The sequence below is a fragment of the Chlorocebus sabaeus genome, chromosome 6 (genome assembly GCF_047675955.1).
Source record: "Chlorocebus sabaeus isolate Y175 chromosome 6, mChlSab1.0.hap1, whole genome shotgun sequence".
Taxonomy (NCBI): Eukaryota; Metazoa; Chordata; class Mammalia; order Primates; family Cercopithecidae; genus Chlorocebus; species Chlorocebus sabaeus.
In genome coordinates this window covers 9348097-9362752 of record NC_132909.1, presented here as the reverse complement: position 1 = coordinate 9362752, position 14656 = coordinate 9348097, and the positions used below count along the sequence as shown (strand labels likewise).

General features: G+C 56.7%; 2 protein-coding genes and 1 long non-coding RNA gene across 10 annotated transcripts; 1 reads left to right on the top strand and 2 right to left on the bottom strand.

Annotated features, from left to right (window-relative positions):
- Positions 1-87: 87 nt before the first annotated feature.
- RPL18 (ribosomal protein L18) lies at positions 88-3971 on the bottom strand. Its single transcript, XM_037991350.2, has 7 exons — positions 3836-3971; positions 2504-2590; positions 2049-2156; positions 1458-1556; positions 839-962; positions 637-706; positions 88-205 (listed from the first exon to the last, which is right to left on the bottom strand). Exons 1-7 carry the CDS (start codon positions 3836-3838, stop codon positions 130-132), a joined length of 567 nt encoding a protein of 188 aa, XP_037847278.1. The 5' UTR covers positions 3839-3971; the 3' UTR covers positions 88-129.
- Positions 3972-4130: 159 nt separating this feature from the next.
- SPHK2 (sphingosine kinase 2) lies at positions 4131-14642 on the top strand. 8 transcript variants are annotated; one of them, XM_007997435.3, is made up of 7 exons: positions 4131-4239; positions 5055-5201; positions 10135-10606; positions 11928-12077; positions 12211-12305; positions 12398-12513; positions 12931-14642. In XM_007997435.3, the coding sequence occupies exons 2-7, from the start codon at positions 5166-5168 to the stop codon at positions 14021-14023; spliced, it is 1962 nt and encodes a 653-aa protein (XP_007995626.1). In that variant the 5' UTR covers positions 4131-4239; positions 5055-5165; the 3' UTR covers positions 14024-14642. The 8 variants fall into 8 exon arrangements, with proteins under 8 accessions (XP_007995626.1, XP_037847277.1, XP_007995627.1 ...); XM_007997436.3 differs by having other exon boundaries at positions 4201-4385; XM_037991347.2 differs by lacking the exon at positions 4131-4239 and adding an exon at positions 4399-4820.
- LOC119621696 (uncharacterized) lies at positions 6238-13011 on the bottom strand. The gene is made up of 4 exons (XR_005238248.2): positions 12886-13011; positions 11237-11355; positions 10569-10746; positions 6238-6530 (listed from the first exon to the last, which is right to left on the bottom strand). It is a non-coding gene; the product is annotated as an uncharacterized lncRNA (long non-coding RNA).
- Positions 14643-14656: the final 14 nt, after the last annotated feature.

Genomic DNA, 14656 nt, shown 5'->3' with positions numbered 1-14656 from the left:
TGGCGTCCTTGTCCCCAAACCAAATGCATTCTCACCTGCAGGAGCCAATCCCCCAACCCGTCCCCCAGTAACACACACACAGGACTGTCAGCGTTCAAAATCTTTTTAATAAGAGGGTAGGATCCAAGGTTAGTTTTTGTAGCCTCGGCTGGCCCGTCGGCCTCTGGCACGCTCGAACTTCCGGCCCTTGGAGCGGACGTAGGGTCTGTGGGGAGAGAAGAGAGTGAGAGGGGGGCCCTCTTACAAGAAGCCATCATGGAGTGGCACAGGAACCCCACACGCCTGTCACATTCAGCCCCAGGAGAGTCAGTGGCTGCTGGAAAAGCCTGGCAGAGTGGGAAGCCAAGGAGCCAGCAGGGGCTACGGAAGCACCTGTCCCACCACCTGCAGGAGCCCAGCCCGGGCAGCAGAGGCCGGTGAACCGCATGCTCCCCAGGAGATGCCAGCTCAGGCCCTGGAAAACACAGCTCCAAGCAAAGTGTTGAAGGGAAAAGCAGGCGAGATGAGGCAGCTGAGAGTTGCAGAAGGCCTGGGGCTGGCTGACACGAGGGACAGAAGCAGCAGCCCAAGTGTGGCCAGGCCTGGCTCTGCAGGCTGAGTCTAGGTAGAAAGCAGAGCTGGGGGCCTGACACTCACTTGGTGTGGCTGTGCGGGGTTCCTGGGGCCTTGCCGAAATGCCGGTACACCTCTCGGCCCTTGCGAGGACCTAGGGAAGGGGAAGGAGAACCAGCTAAGACAGAGATCTGGTGCCCAGCTTTTGGCCTCTCAGATCCAGGAGAGTGAAGGCTGCCAGTAGCCACACAGCTCACTCCAACCCTGTCGACTACGCGTCACTCACCGGAGAGCAGGACAGTGCCGCAGCCCTTGGGGGAGTCCAGGGCCAGCTGGTCGAAAGTGAGGATCTTGCCCCCGGCCCTGAGGATGCGGCTGCGGGCCCGGCTGGTTACGCGCAGTGCACATACCTGGTGGAGAGAACAAGGCTGGCGGGTCAGACCCATGTGGTCACCCAGGGGCTGCAGGGACTCACCCTCCACTGCCTTGGCGCAGCAGAGCCGTGGGAACCAACACCATCATTTATTACCCAGAGCACCCCGGGCTGCGAGCAGCTGTTCTCAACCCTTTATCTCCAGGAACTTTTAACACCGTATCCCCAGTGTTACGCTAGAAATAATAGCAAGGAAGCTGGGCCAAAAAAAGACCTGCTCAGAGGTGACAAAGGAGTCTAGACTTGAGGCCAGGCTGTCTGGCTCTGGGGACCAGCCCTAACAGTTTACAACTTGCCCCAGAAGAAGCCTGCCCAGGGGACCCCACCATCAACAACGCCAGAGACGACCCACTCCAACCCTCAAAGCCACTCGGACGGGCAGGATGCTTGCCTCAGCAGAGGGGGCAAGACTGAGGAAGGACGAGCACAGCACAGCACAGGCCTGATGGGTGTGCCCGCCCCCACCACTCACCTTCAGTTTGGGCACCTCCTGAACCCGCACGTCGTCCGTTATGGTCCCCACAACCACGGCCGTTTTGTTTTCCCGGCCAGGAAGCTTCATCTTCCGGATCTTGGGGTGGGGAGGATGCACATCGTAAGTCCTTTTGGTGTTTACATCCAGCCCCGCTTCAGGTATCCCCAGACCAGGGCAGCCGTGCCCTCTAACGGGACCCCCCACTCACACCACACCCCTTAAACCCCACAGGTCTCCCTCAGGTCCCACTGGGGAAAACTCTAGATAAAAACAATGCAGACTGTTCAACAGGGCCTCCCTCAGCAGGGCCTTTGACATAAAACTCAGTTAATGACTTGGGGCCTTGGGGGAATCTCCTGAAGCCACCAGGACACCCCCACCTCACAATGAGGAGAGGAGGCCCAGGAGCCTCGCCCGCTGCCCATGAACACTCAGTTCCAACCAACAGTCCAAGCTCTCTGCTCGCGGCCGACTGAGACAAACCCGTGATGCCCCGGTTGCTCCCAGAGCTCCAAGTCCCCCCTCCTTTCCAGACAGACAAGACCCAGCGGGTCCCAGGTCCACCGCGCTCTCTGGCCAGCCACTCACCATCCGGGAAAGGGACAGAGGCGGCCGGTTGGTGCGACTCATAAACAACCTCTTCAGCACAACCTGGTTGAATGTGGAATTGGTTCTTCTGGCCAGAAACCTATACAACTGGAGGGACGGGAAGAGAGTGAGAAGCTGGGACAGCTGGCTCCCCTGCAGCCTTCCAGTGAAGGGGCAAATGCATGACGATTTGGACTAGAAGAATCTTTATCCCTTTCCCCCAACCCATCAATCTAGAGAGAGAAATCTGGCCCAGGTCGTTCCTGGCCAAGGACCTAGAAAATCCCAGCTCCACTCCCAAGCCAAGCTGTACACAGCCTAGAGGCTGAAAACAAATGCAGGAGGCCCGGGGACAGAAAGGAGACGCAAGCCTGGTGCCAGCACTAGAATGGAGGATCTGCAAGTCACAGACCTGGGGTGACTCTCCCCAAAGACCTCTCAGGGCCCAGCCTCACCTTGACCAACAGCCTCAGGTAGATATCCTGGCTCTTGGGCTCCTTGCGCCGAACCTTTCGGTCCTTGTTGTGGCGGATGTCAACTCCCTGCGGGGGTGAAGAGGCAACCATGGACCCAATTACCCCCAACCATGGCCAATTATTACTTATTTCTGAAACTGAGAGCTGGGTCCCAAGTCCAGCTCTGAACACACCAGCTCAAATCCCAGGCCCACCACAAGGAGACCTCTGGGCTGCCACCGACCCCTCTGTAAAAAGGGGCTACTTACAAAGCCTTCAGCCCATGGCACACAGAACCCCGAAACAGAAACAGCGTAACACAGCAGTCGTGTTAACTTTATATAAAAAGGTTAATTCATTACAACTTGTATTTTGCAACAATGTTAAGTTCTCAAAACTGGCTCCCATACCTGGAGGATAACCAAAAATATCGAACCAATGGCAGCAATGATGGAAACGAATCCTTATTCAGAACCGAGCACTACTACTAGAACCACCTCTCCTACAATATCAGTCAATCCAACAACCCTTACCAAGTACTGGCTTTTTAAGAAATTGTTTTTGAAGCGGAAACAGGGTCTCACTATATTGGCCAGGCTGGTCTTGATCTCCTGGGCAAGGAATCCTCCAGCCTCGGCCTCCCAAAGGGCTAGCATAACAGGTTTGAGCCACCTCGAAAGGCTCTTACCTCCCTGCTGCCTTTCTGAGTAACTGAAGTTTTTTCAGACTTTGTTCGTAATCATTAAGAACTATTTAAGTTTTAATAGTTCCACTTACTCAGCACTGTGTGCAAGACCCCGTGGTGAGAATTTCCTGTGAATTATTTATTCCCAAATTCGCAAACTTGTCAGATGGGATTATTGTGTACATAACGAACAGCCACACTGGGGCAAAGGCTCAAAAACCATCACAAGGTGGGAAGGGACCTGAGACTCAGAGGCCTCCCTGGTCCCCAAATCGATCCTCCCACCCGACTTTTCATACTACAAAGTGACAAGTCCGGATAGAGGCAACAAAGCCAAGTAACTAAGAGTGGCTGCGGGGCCCGCCAGCCACCTGCGTCGGAATCCTGGCTCCGCCACTTCCTAGCTTTGTAAACCCAGTCATATCAGCCTCCAAGTACCTCAACTTGGTCATCTACTCAATGGGGGCGGTAGGCTAGGACTCTGACCCATCCCTGCTCTCCTGGCCCCCAGAGTACGCCCCCAGTATCGGGAGTTGCCCCCTCCGGGCAGCCGCAGACCCCCTGCCGCCCTCCAGCGTGCCCCTAGGCCGCGACCACAGCGGATGGCAGCTGATTGCCCAGCCCCGAACGCCGCAAAGCGCGCTCACCATGATGGCGCCTCCTGCTCAGCCAGGTCCGGAAAGAGAGAACAGTGCCGGGGTGGGCGGGGAAAGCCTCCAGCGAGTGGCGCCGCCGTGACGTCACATGGGTGCGACGCGGCGCTCTACCACGACCCGGACTTCTCTGTGGTGAGTTGGATGACTGACTAGTCGGGCGACAACCTCAGAGAGCATAGAGCAGAGGAACAAGCGAAACGTCCAAGAGGGAAGGGCCAGCACGTCGGGGGCCTCTCTGGCCCTACCCGGGCCGTGTTCTCGATAGTTTTCCGGAAGAAAGGGATCTAGGAGCGAGATGTGTGGAGCTAGCACGACGCGTCGCGCTGTGACGCTCTGGCCCGACGCCGACGGCCTCTCAGTGGCTCGCGGAGGACCCGGCGGGCCGAGTGTTGGAGGTGAGGAGGCGGGGCTGGCAGGGCTAGTCGGGGCATCTGGAAACCTCTGACCCCACGCTTCGGGCGTTTCCTTATCAGATTCACTTTTCCCTTATCTCGCGCTACACTTCCTAGGCGCGGCCGCTGCTTGGGAAGTCCTACTTAAGGTCTAACCCGAGATGATCTTGCTGCACCTCAATCTATAGCATCCTGTATTCCCATCCTTTGAGTTCCGCTTCTCCTTCTCCCCCGGCCCCTAGATGGCCCTTTGCTGACCTAGAAAGAGACCTAGAAAGAGGGAGACCCCGTGGCTTGGGGGTGGGGGGAATGGAGGCCCAAAGCGTAGGAAGGAGACCCAGGGAGAAGTAGAGGCAAAGAAAGATGGTGAGATGGGGCCTTGCAAGGCTATAACCAAATTCAAATCCTGGCTCTGCTAGTTACTAATGGGGTGACCTTGGGCAAGTCACTTAACCTCTCTGTGATCTTGGGAAAATCACTTAACTTCTCTGGGCCTTACTCTCCTTATGGACAAAAAGGAGATGACAACAGGCCTGGCACACAGGAGGTTTTCCAGGATTATGAAAGTTAATAAAACTGCTGAGGTCAGTGTTTTGCACATAATAAGTGCTCAATAAAAATTGGCCTTCACTCCTATTATAGCATACATATTGTGTGCAACCAGATGGACTGGCTGGGGCAGTGATTAAAATGACTTACCAACTCTTCCCCCCGACCCCAGGGAGGCCCCTGTCTCTTGGTTCTCAGGCACATTGAGCCTGGAAGGGTCTCCTGCAGTCGACTCTCAATGCTGCTCCTCACTCACATCTCCTCCACAGAGCTGAAGGTCAGAGCTGAAGTGAGACCTGACTCCTTGCTCCTACCAGCCTACTATGGCTTAAGACCCAAGCCCAGGGTCCCATTGATGTAACAGAGCAGAGGACGAGCAGATGAATGGACTCCTTGAAGCAGAAGAGCAGGACCAGGTAAGGGACCATCTAAAAGCCAAGATCCTCATACTGTGGAAAGACAAAATCCAAAGCTTTTCTTCTTCTTTTTTCTTTTTTTTAAAAAAAGATTGGAGGCCGGGCGTGGTAGCTCACACTTGTAATCCCAGCACTCTGGGAGGCCGAGGCCTGCGGATCACCTGAGGCCAGGAGATCGAGCTCAGCCTGGCCAACATGGTGAAACCCCGGTCTCTACTAAAAATACAAAAGTTAGTTGGGCATGGTGGTGTGCGCCTGTAATCCCAGCTACTCGGGAGGCTGAGGCAGGAGAATCGTTTGAACCCGGGAGGCAGAGGTTGCAGTGAGCCGAGATCGCGCTGCACTCCAGCCTGGGCGGCAGAGTGAGAAAAAACAGGGTCTCACTCTTGCCCAGGCTGGAATGCAGTGGCGCAGTCACAGCCTACTGCAGCTGCAACCTCCTGGGCTTAAGTGATCTTCCCACCTCAGCTTCCCAAGTAGCCTCCGCCATGCCTGGCTAATTTTTAAATTTTTATTTATTTTATTTTATTTTATTTTGAGGCGGAGTTTCGCTCTTGTTGCTCAGGCTGGAGTGCAATGGCACGATCTCGGCTCACTGCAACCTCCGCCTCCCGGGTTCAAACAGTTCTCCTGCCTCAACCTCCCAAGTAGCTGGGATTACACACATGCGCTGCCACGCCCAGCTACTTTTGTATTTTTCCTAGAGACGAGGTTTCTCCATGTTGGTCAGGCTGGTCTCAAACTCCTGACCTCAGGTGATACACCTGCCTCGGCCTCCCAAAGTGCTGGGATTACAGGCATGAGTCACTGCACCCGGCTAATTTTTTTATTTTTTCTGGAGACTGGGTCTCTGTTGCCTAGGCTGGTCTTGAACTCCTGGGCTCAAGGGATCCTCCCACCTCAGTCTCTCAAAGTGTTGAGCTTACAGGCATGAGCCACCGCGCCCAGCCCGGAAGCCCTTCTATAAGTGATCTCAGACCTTCTCTCCAGGCAGGTGTTGCAGTGGAATAATTCAGGAATCAGAGAGACCGAGGAGTTGAGGATACTTATTATTTATTATTTAGGTGCACCGACCCAGTCAGATTAACATCCAAACAAAGACTGAGCCCCGAACAAAGAGTCAAGTTAGCTTTTAAGCATTTTGTGGGGCTGGGGGAGATCTGTGCACGGGGAAGCATGTTAGAGAAGAGAGAAACAAAGAGTTATTCAATTGAGTCATACATTACATTATTTCTTGCATTTCAAGGAAAAACATGTTTTACGACTTGAGTTTATCCTGTCTAGTGATTTTGCAGCTGCACAGCTAGAGAAACAGGGTCTTCACAATGCCTGGGAAAGGGAGAGATAAGGCTCATTAGCCACAGACAGAAAAACAGGCAGTTAATTTTTAACGGACTCGACCTCTTTCTCTTTCTCAGGGGGAACTGGGTTTTTTACATACAACTGAGTTTTTGCTTACACATTCTTTCTTTTAATTCCTGTTTCAGTGTGAATAGCTTTCTTCCCACATCCCAGACAGGACAGCTGAGGCCAAGAATTCAGGGGTTTCCCAGCAGCCACACAGCAAGTCTGTGTGAGCTGCAGGGTCCTTTCGCCTTTTCCTCCTCCCTGTCCTCTCGTCTTTGGGACTTAGGCTCTGTGTTTGAATCTCAGCCTCTTTGCTCCGTGTCTCTGCCTTTCCTTCTCCCAGGGCCCCAAGCTCAGTTGCTGTGCCCCCTGGCTCAGTCTTACTGGGTTTCTGTCCCCCTTTCTCTCCGTGTCATTCCCTGGCACATACTATCTGGTGCCATTGCTGCTGTGGGTTGGATGCCAGGTACATGATTTGACAATAAGCAAACTTCTTCCTATATTTATCTTTTTTTTTTTTTTTTTTTTTTTTTTTTTGAGACAGAGTCTTGCTCTGTCACCCAGGCTGCAGTGCAGTAGAACGATCTCGGCTCACTGTAACCTCCACCTCTTGGGTTCAAGCAGTTCTCCTGCCTCAGCCTCCTGAGTAGCTGGGATTACAGGCGCCTGCCACCACACCTGGCTAATTTTTGTATTTTTAGTAGAGACAGGGGTTTTGGCCCAGTGTGGTGACTCAACGCCTGTAATCCCAGCACTTTGGGAGGCCGAGGCGGACAGATCACGAGGTCAGGAGTTCGAGACCATCCTGGCTAACACGGTGAAACCCCATCTCTACTAAAAATATAAAAAATTAGCCGGATGTGGTGGCATGTGCCTGTAGTCACAGCTACTCAGGAGGCTGAGGCAGAAGAATCGCTTGAACCACGGAGGCGGAGGTTGCAGTGAGCTGAGATCGCGCCACTGCACTCCAACCTGGTGACAGAGCCAGACTACATCTCAAAAAAAAAAAAAAAGAGACAGGGGTTTCACCATGTTGGACTCCTGACCTCACAATCCACCCGCCTCAGCCCCCCAAAGTGCTGGGATTACAGACGTCAGCCACCTCGCCCAGCCTACGGCCTACATTTGTCACTTTCTAGCGAGCTCTGTCCTTGTCTCCTAATGCATATCTCTTTCTCTCTATGCAATTCTGTTTCTAGGTCTCTTGATATATACTTGCCTTTCTTTCACTTTCGCCATGTCTTTGCCTCGGTGAGTCTGGCAACATCTTAACTTTCTGTCCCAGTTTCTCCCAGCCCCTGGGCTTCCAATATTCTCTCCCTCCCTCACCTTTGACCTAGAAATACTGTCCCCATCTCTCTATGTCTCTGTCTTGCCATGTGACTGGGTCATTCACTGGGCAGATGTTTATCTCATGGCGCTTCCATTCTGGTTTGAGCCTGAGGTAAATAAGTCTGAATTAATGAGCCTCTCCTTCCCGGCTTCCATGCCAGAAGTGTCTGTCTCCATGTCTGTCATTTTCAGGGTTTTCTTGTATCCTTACCTTGCACATTCTCAATCCCACTGTTGTGGTCTCTTGTTTATATCTCTGCTTTTCTCTGGGTCTCTCTGACTCTGTAACTGTTAGAAAATAAACGTATCCTTCCCTTTCCCACTCTCTCCTCCCAGCTCTCTTATTGCCTCATCCAGCCTCTCTGGGTCTCTGCCTTGCTCTGTGTCTGGATCTCTGGGCCTTGTTACGCGTGTTAGAGTCTCTGTCTTTGCAGCTAAAGACCTCCTCCATCACGCCCCTTTCTTTTGTGAATTCAATGGATGGGACAGGCCCACTTTCCCTTAACAAAGATGGCGATAACGGCGCTGTCTATGGGGCCGCGACGTCGTCACCGCTGCGCGTCTGCCCTCACCTACGATGGCGGCCAGTCTCCCGAAGCGCGAGGCCCCGCCCAGTTCTCGGCCTCTCCCGGGGCCAGTCCCTGCGCCAAGCTCGCGAGCTGACTGGCTCCACCCCCCGCGCCCTCGTATTGGTGCGGCCCAGGCCGGCTGCACGGCCATTGGCTGAGCGGATGCACACCCTCCCCCCACCCCTAGGTCTGATGGGGGCTGTTGGTGCTGACTTGCGGGGCCGCCTGGAGGAGGAGTCGGCGTGTGAGGAGGGTGCGGGGGTCGGGGCAGGGACCGGAGTCTAGGGGACTGAGGGACCAAGAGGACGCAGGCCTGGGACTGGGGCACCGGGGTGGGAGATGGAAATGAAAAACCTGGGCCGGGACTGAACCCAGGCCTGGGACTGAGTTCTGGAAATAGGGTGCGGATGGCGGCTCAGAGGACCAGGGCCAGACACGCAGGCCTATGGATTAGGGACCAATGGATGGAGACCCAGGTCCAGGTCTCAGTGACCCAGGGACAGAGACCCAGGCCCAAGACTGGAGAACATCTAGGGCCCTATGCTTGAGCCTGATTTGAGGTTCCCATAATGGGGCCAGGGCAGGTTTAGGGGTGAGGCAGACATCCTAGACCGAGGGAGCCGCTGGGGGTAGGGGAGCAGATGTAGTTCCTAAGGGTGAGTCCACAGGCGGGACGGGGAGGGGGTGTCCTGGCGCTCTGGGTCTGGGGAATGTGAGGGGCAGAACTGGCAGGTGGCTGGGCGGGGCAGTGGGGAACAAAGGTGAGCGAAAAGAGGAGGAGGCAGAATCCGGGCAGAGGGCAGGGAGAGGGCCTGGGGGGAAGGGACCTCAGTCCTGCTCCCACCTGCTCCCTGGAGAGCAGGCGGCCAGACACCCAGGTCAGTGCTCAGGGACCAGCTCTTGGCCCCTGCCCCTTGCAGGTGCTTGCATGTGGCTCCTCTCAGACCCCGCAGTCCCTCTGTCATATCCCTTCTCTCCAGCTGTCCCCATGCCTGCCTCCTACCCCTCCTATTTGCTCTGGCTTCCACTCTGTCTTGCCTTTCTCGTTGGGGTGAGAAAGTCTTACTCTCTTAAGTATCTTTCATCAGCCTGGGTTTCACCTCATTGACCCTGTTTGTCTCCTCTCAGTGTTTCTCTGGCTCTCAGACCGTATCTCTATTGCATTTGTGATTGTTTTGCTGTTGTTACCCTCCACACCATGTGGTGGCAGGGGATGGAGGGGGTGTGTCTTTCAGTCTTTGCATGTCTGTTTCTGCATATTCCAATCCCACTATCCATTCCCCTTCCTGTGCCTTCTTTTCCCCCAAAGCCCGTTATCACCACCCAACCCCCTGTATATTTTAATCCTTTCTCTTGTTTATCTGTTCCTGTGAAGGCAAGGATTTGGGACTGTTGTGTTTCCTGCTGTGTTTGCTAGGCCTAGCACCGTGATCGGCACATAGAGGGTACTGAATATGTACTGGGGAATAAATGATTGAATGTTTGCATGCCCGGCTCTCCGGCCCCCTCCAGGATGCTGGCCTCTGTCCTGTATCCTCAAGGTCTGCCCGCACCTGTCAGAGCCCGTCTGTCTCTGGTGCTCCTGTCTCACCTGCCACTGCCCCTCATTGTCTCCTCCTGTCCACAGCCCCTGCCCCTGCCATGGGGTCCTGAACTCTTACTCCTTCTCTCCTCCCTTTCCACAGAGGCCGGAACAGGAGCTGACCAGGAGCTGGGGCCACGGGCCTAGAAGCACCCTGGTCAGGTCTAAGACCATGGCTCCACCCCCACCGCCACTGGCTGCCAGCACCCCGCTCCTCCATGGCGAGTTTGGCTCCTACCCAGCCCGAGGCCCACGCTTTGCCCTCACCCTCACGTCACAGGCCCTGCACATACAGCGGCTGCGCCCCAAACCCGAAGCCAGGCCCCGGGGTGGCCTGGTCCCCTTGGCCGAGGTCTCAGGCTGCTGCACCCTGCGAAGCCGTAGCCCCTCAGACTCAGCAGCCTACTTCTGCATCTACACCTACCCTCGGAGCCGGCGCGGGAGCCGGCGCAGAACCACCCGCACCTTCCGGACAGATGGGGCTGCCACCTACGAAGAGAACCGTGCCGAGGCCCAGCGCTGGGCCACCGCCCTCACCTGTCTGCTCCGAGGACTGCCGCTGCCCGGGGATGCGGGTGAGGCGCTGGGCAGCTGCTCTGTCCTGGGGCCACCTTGGTGACTCTGCAGAATTTCCTCCATAGGCAGCTGTGTCTGTTTTTCTGTGTCTGGGTGATGTATCTCTCTGGATCCATTAGGAGTAATACCCAGGGGTGGGCTACAGAAGGAACAAAAAGACAGAGGGCCGGGTGCGGTGGCTCATGCCTGTAATCCCAGCACTTTGGGAGGTTGAGGCGGGCAGATCACCTGAGGTCAGGAGTTCGAGACCAGCCTGGCTAACATGGTGAAACCCCGTTTCTACTGAAAATATAAAAAATGAGCTGGGTGTGATGCCACGCACCTGTAATCCCAGCTACAGGAGGGTGAGGCAGGAGGACTGCTTGAACTCAGGAGGCGGAGGTTGCAGTGAGCCAGGACTGTGCCATTGCACTCCAGCTTGGGCAACAAGAGCAAAACTCTGTCTCAAAAGAAAAAAAAAAGCAGAGGCAGAGGTCGGGTGCAGTGGCTCACGTCTATAATCCCAGCACTTTGGGAGGCCGAGGCAGGTGGATCACCTGAGGTCGGGAGTTTGAGACCAGCCTGGCCAACATGGCGAAACCCCATCTCTACTAAAAATACAAAAATTAGCCAGACGTGGTGACGGATACCTGTAATTTCAGCTATTTTGGAGGCTGAGGCAGGAGAATCACTTGAATCTGGGAGGCAGAGGTTACAGTGAACCGAGATCACACCATTGCACTCCAGCTTGGGCAACAAGAGCGAAAGTCTGTCACAAAAAAACAGAACAAAAAGGCAGACAGAGAAGTGATTTATATCTGCTGTTCTCTTGCTAGATTTATGTTTCTGTCTCCTGCCCTCTTCCCCTTTGCATGGGTCTTGACCACAGATGAGTCACCCAGGCTGGTGAGAGCAGCAGCCTGAGACAGGACCAGGCACCACCCAGAGTGATGGGTGCCAACAGAGGTCTCCTAGGGCTTCCCTGGAGTTCAGAGGTGGCATCTAATCCTGCCTGGGTCCCCTAAAGGCTGGAAGTAAACTGATCCTGGGTGATAGGTGTTCGGGGTGAGGAAAGTGGGAACCACAGCTCCGAACTACAGCTCTCGTGCCCTCCTCCCACAGGTGGGGACAAAGGGCATTTGGCTTCACACCTAAGCTCTGCCTTTGTCTCAGCACCTGGGTGGTGGGGCAGGGCTGCATACCTAGGCCTGGCCAGATGAGAGCCAGCAGGTGCCAGGTGCTAGCCCTCCACCAATTCTGTAGGGGGCTGTTTGAAGGGACTGTTGCCAAGGTGGGGGCCCTGGGTCGCTGGTCTCTGCAGACCCTAACCTCTCTCCACAGAGATCACCCCTGACCTGCTACCTCGGCCGCCCAGGTTGCTCCTATTGGTCAATCCCTTTGGGGGGCGGGGCCTGGCCTGGCAGTGGTGTAAGAACTACGTGCTTCCCATGATCTCTGAAGCTGGGCTGTCCTTCAACCTCATCCAGACAGGTAAGGGCCAGTGAGAATGGGAGCTGGGGGCTGGGACAACTGAGTCCTAAGGGGGCAAAGTGGTGGGTGGGACTCCTGGGGCTATGGGGCTGGGGTGGGACAGCCTGCCTAACGGCCTGGTATCCCACTTCAGAACGACAGAACCACGCTCGGGAGCTGGTCCAGGGGCTGAGCCTGAGTGAGTGGGATGGCATCGTCACGGTCTCGGGAGACGGGCTGCTCCATGAGGTAGAGCAGGAGCACCCTGCCCCTAACCCTGGGCCCTGGGGCACTGCAGAGGCTGCCACCAGGACCCAGGCTTCTGGTCTCCCACTCTCCAGGTGCTGAACGGGCTTCTAGATCGCCCTGACTGGGAGGAAGCTGTGAAGATGCCTGTGGGCATCCTCCCCTGTGGCTCGGGCAATGCGCTGGCCGGAGCAGTGAACCAGCACGGGGGGTAGGTTGAGAATACCACCAAGGGAGGGATGAGCCCCTCCTGGGGTGATAGGGACCCCTGTATCTCTCACTCAGCCAAACCCACAGTCAGTCAAGTAAATCAGCCTGCCTGGCTCCCAGCTGTATCCCTAGTGCCTCACCCCCAGCTCCTGGACATTTGTGACTACCTGGCTCCCAGCTGTATCCCTAGTGCCCAGAACTCTGCCTGGCATGGGAGGCACTCAGTGAATTGTAGGGAGCAAATGAAAGAGATGACCGGGAACCTGGCCCCGTCAGGAATTGCCTAGAGGTGGCCCCACGGCTGTGGTGGGCCTAAGCCATGGCCTTCCTGGCCTCATTGCCACCTGCTTCCCTGCCTGTCTCTTTCCCTTACCCCTATTTGCTCCTTCTGTGTGTCTGTCCATCTCTGGCTGTGAAGATTTGAGCCAGCCCTGGGCCTCGACCTGCTGCTCAACTGCTCACTGTTGCTCTGCCGGGGTGGCAGCCACCCACTGGACCTGCTCTCCGTGACGCTGGCCTCGGGCTCCCGCTGTTTCTCCTTCCTGTCTGTGGCCTGGGGCTTCGTGTCAGATGTGGATATCCAGAGCGAGCGCTTCAGGGCCTTGGGCAGTGCCCGCTTCACACTGGGCACGGTGCTGGGCCTCGCCACACTGCACACCTACCGCGGACGCCTCTCCTACCTCCCCGCCACTGTGGAACCCACCTCGCCCACCCCTGTCCATAGCCTGCCCCGTGCCAAGTCGGAGCTGACCCTAACCCCAGACCCAGCCCCGCCCATGGCCCACTCACCCCTGCATCGTTCTGTGTCTGACCTGCCCCTGCCCCTGCCCCAACCTGCCCTGGCATCCCCTGGCTCACCAGAACCCCTGCCCATCCTGTCCCTCAACGGTGGGGGCCCAGAGCTGGCTGGGGACTGGGGTGGGGCTGGGGATGCTCCACTGTCCCCGGACCCACTGCTGTCTTCACCTCCTGGCTCTCCCAAGGCAGCTCTACACTCACCTGTCGCCGAGGGGGCCCCCGTAATTCCCCCATCTTCTGGGCTCCCACCGCCCATCCCTAATGCCCGGGTAGCGGCCTCCACCTGCGGCCTGCCCGACCACCTGCTGCCTCCGCTGGGCACCCCACTGCCCCCAGACTGGGTGACGCTGGAGGGGGACTTTGTGCTCATGTTGGCCATATCGCCCAGCCACCTAGGCGCTGACCTGGTGGCAGCTCCGCACGCGCGCTTCGACGACGGCCTGGTGCACCTGTGCTGGGTGCGTAGCGGCATCTCGCGGGCTGCGCTGCTACGCCTTTTCCTGGCCATGGAGCGTGGTAGCCAGTTCAGCCTGGGCTGTCCGCAGCTGGGCTACGCCGCGGCCCGTGCCTTCCGCCTAGAGCCGCTCACGCCGCGCGGCGTGCTCACGGTGGACGGGGAGCAGGTGGAGTATGGGCCGCTACAGGCACAGATGCACCCTGGCCTCGGTACACTACTCACCGGGCCTCCTGGCTGCCCAGGGCGGGAGCCCTGAAACTAAACAAAGTTGGAACCCGCCGGGGGCGGGGCCTACATTCCAATGGGGCGGAGCCTGAGCTAGGGGTGTGGCCTGGCTGCTAGGGTTGTGGTGGCAGCCCGCAAGTGCAAGGGCCCTGGCCCTGTCTCAGGGTTGCGCCCGCCTTCATGGGACCAGACGTGATGCTGGAGAGTGGGCGTCGTCACGAGGGTAGTGCCTGATCAATGAGGGCGGGGCCTGGCGTCTGATCTCGGGACGCCCTTAAGGAGCAGGGCTTAGTCCTGAAGCTAGCCACCTGCTCCTACCCGGCCAGGCTGGCTGAGGGCGGAGCCTGTTTTACGCGTCGCCCAATGACAGGACCTGGAATGTACTGGCTGGGGTAGGCCTCAGTGATTCGGCCCGTCAGGGCCCGCAGCCTCGCCCCATCCACTCCGGTGCCTCCATTTAGCTGGCCAATCAGCCCAGGAGGGGCAGGTTCCCCGGGGCCGGCGCTAGGATTTGCACTAATATTCCTCCCCCCGCGGGTGGGGGCGGGGAAATTCATATCCCCTGTTCGTCTCATGCGCGTCCTCCGTCCCCAATCTAAAAAGCAATTGAAAAGGTCTATGCAATAAAGGCAGTCGCTTCCTTCCTCTCAGACCTTCTGCCCTT

Bases quoted from the DNA above. Each gene is read 5' to 3' on its own strand.
- RPL18 (XM_037991350.2), bottom strand. The intron at 963-1,457 runs GTGAGTGGTGGG...TCTCTCCACCAG, and splicing joins AGGAGGTGCCCAAACTGAAG to GTATGTGCACTGCGCGTAAC. The intron at 206-636 runs GTGAGTGTCAGG...CTCTCCCCACAG, and splicing joins ACCCCGCACAGCCACACCAA to ACCCTACGTCCGCTCCAAGG.
- SPHK2 (XM_007997435.3), top strand. From the start codon at position 5,166: ATGAATGGACTCCTTGAAGCAGAAGAGCAGGACCAG. The intron at 12,078-12,210 runs GTAAGGGCCAGT...ATCCCACTTCAG, and splicing joins CTTCAACCTCATCCAGACAG to AACGACAGAACCACGCTCGG. The intron at 12,306-12,397 runs GTAGAGCAGGAG...CCCACTCTCCAG, and splicing joins GAGACGGGCTGCTCCATGAG to GTGCTGAACGGGCTTCTAGA.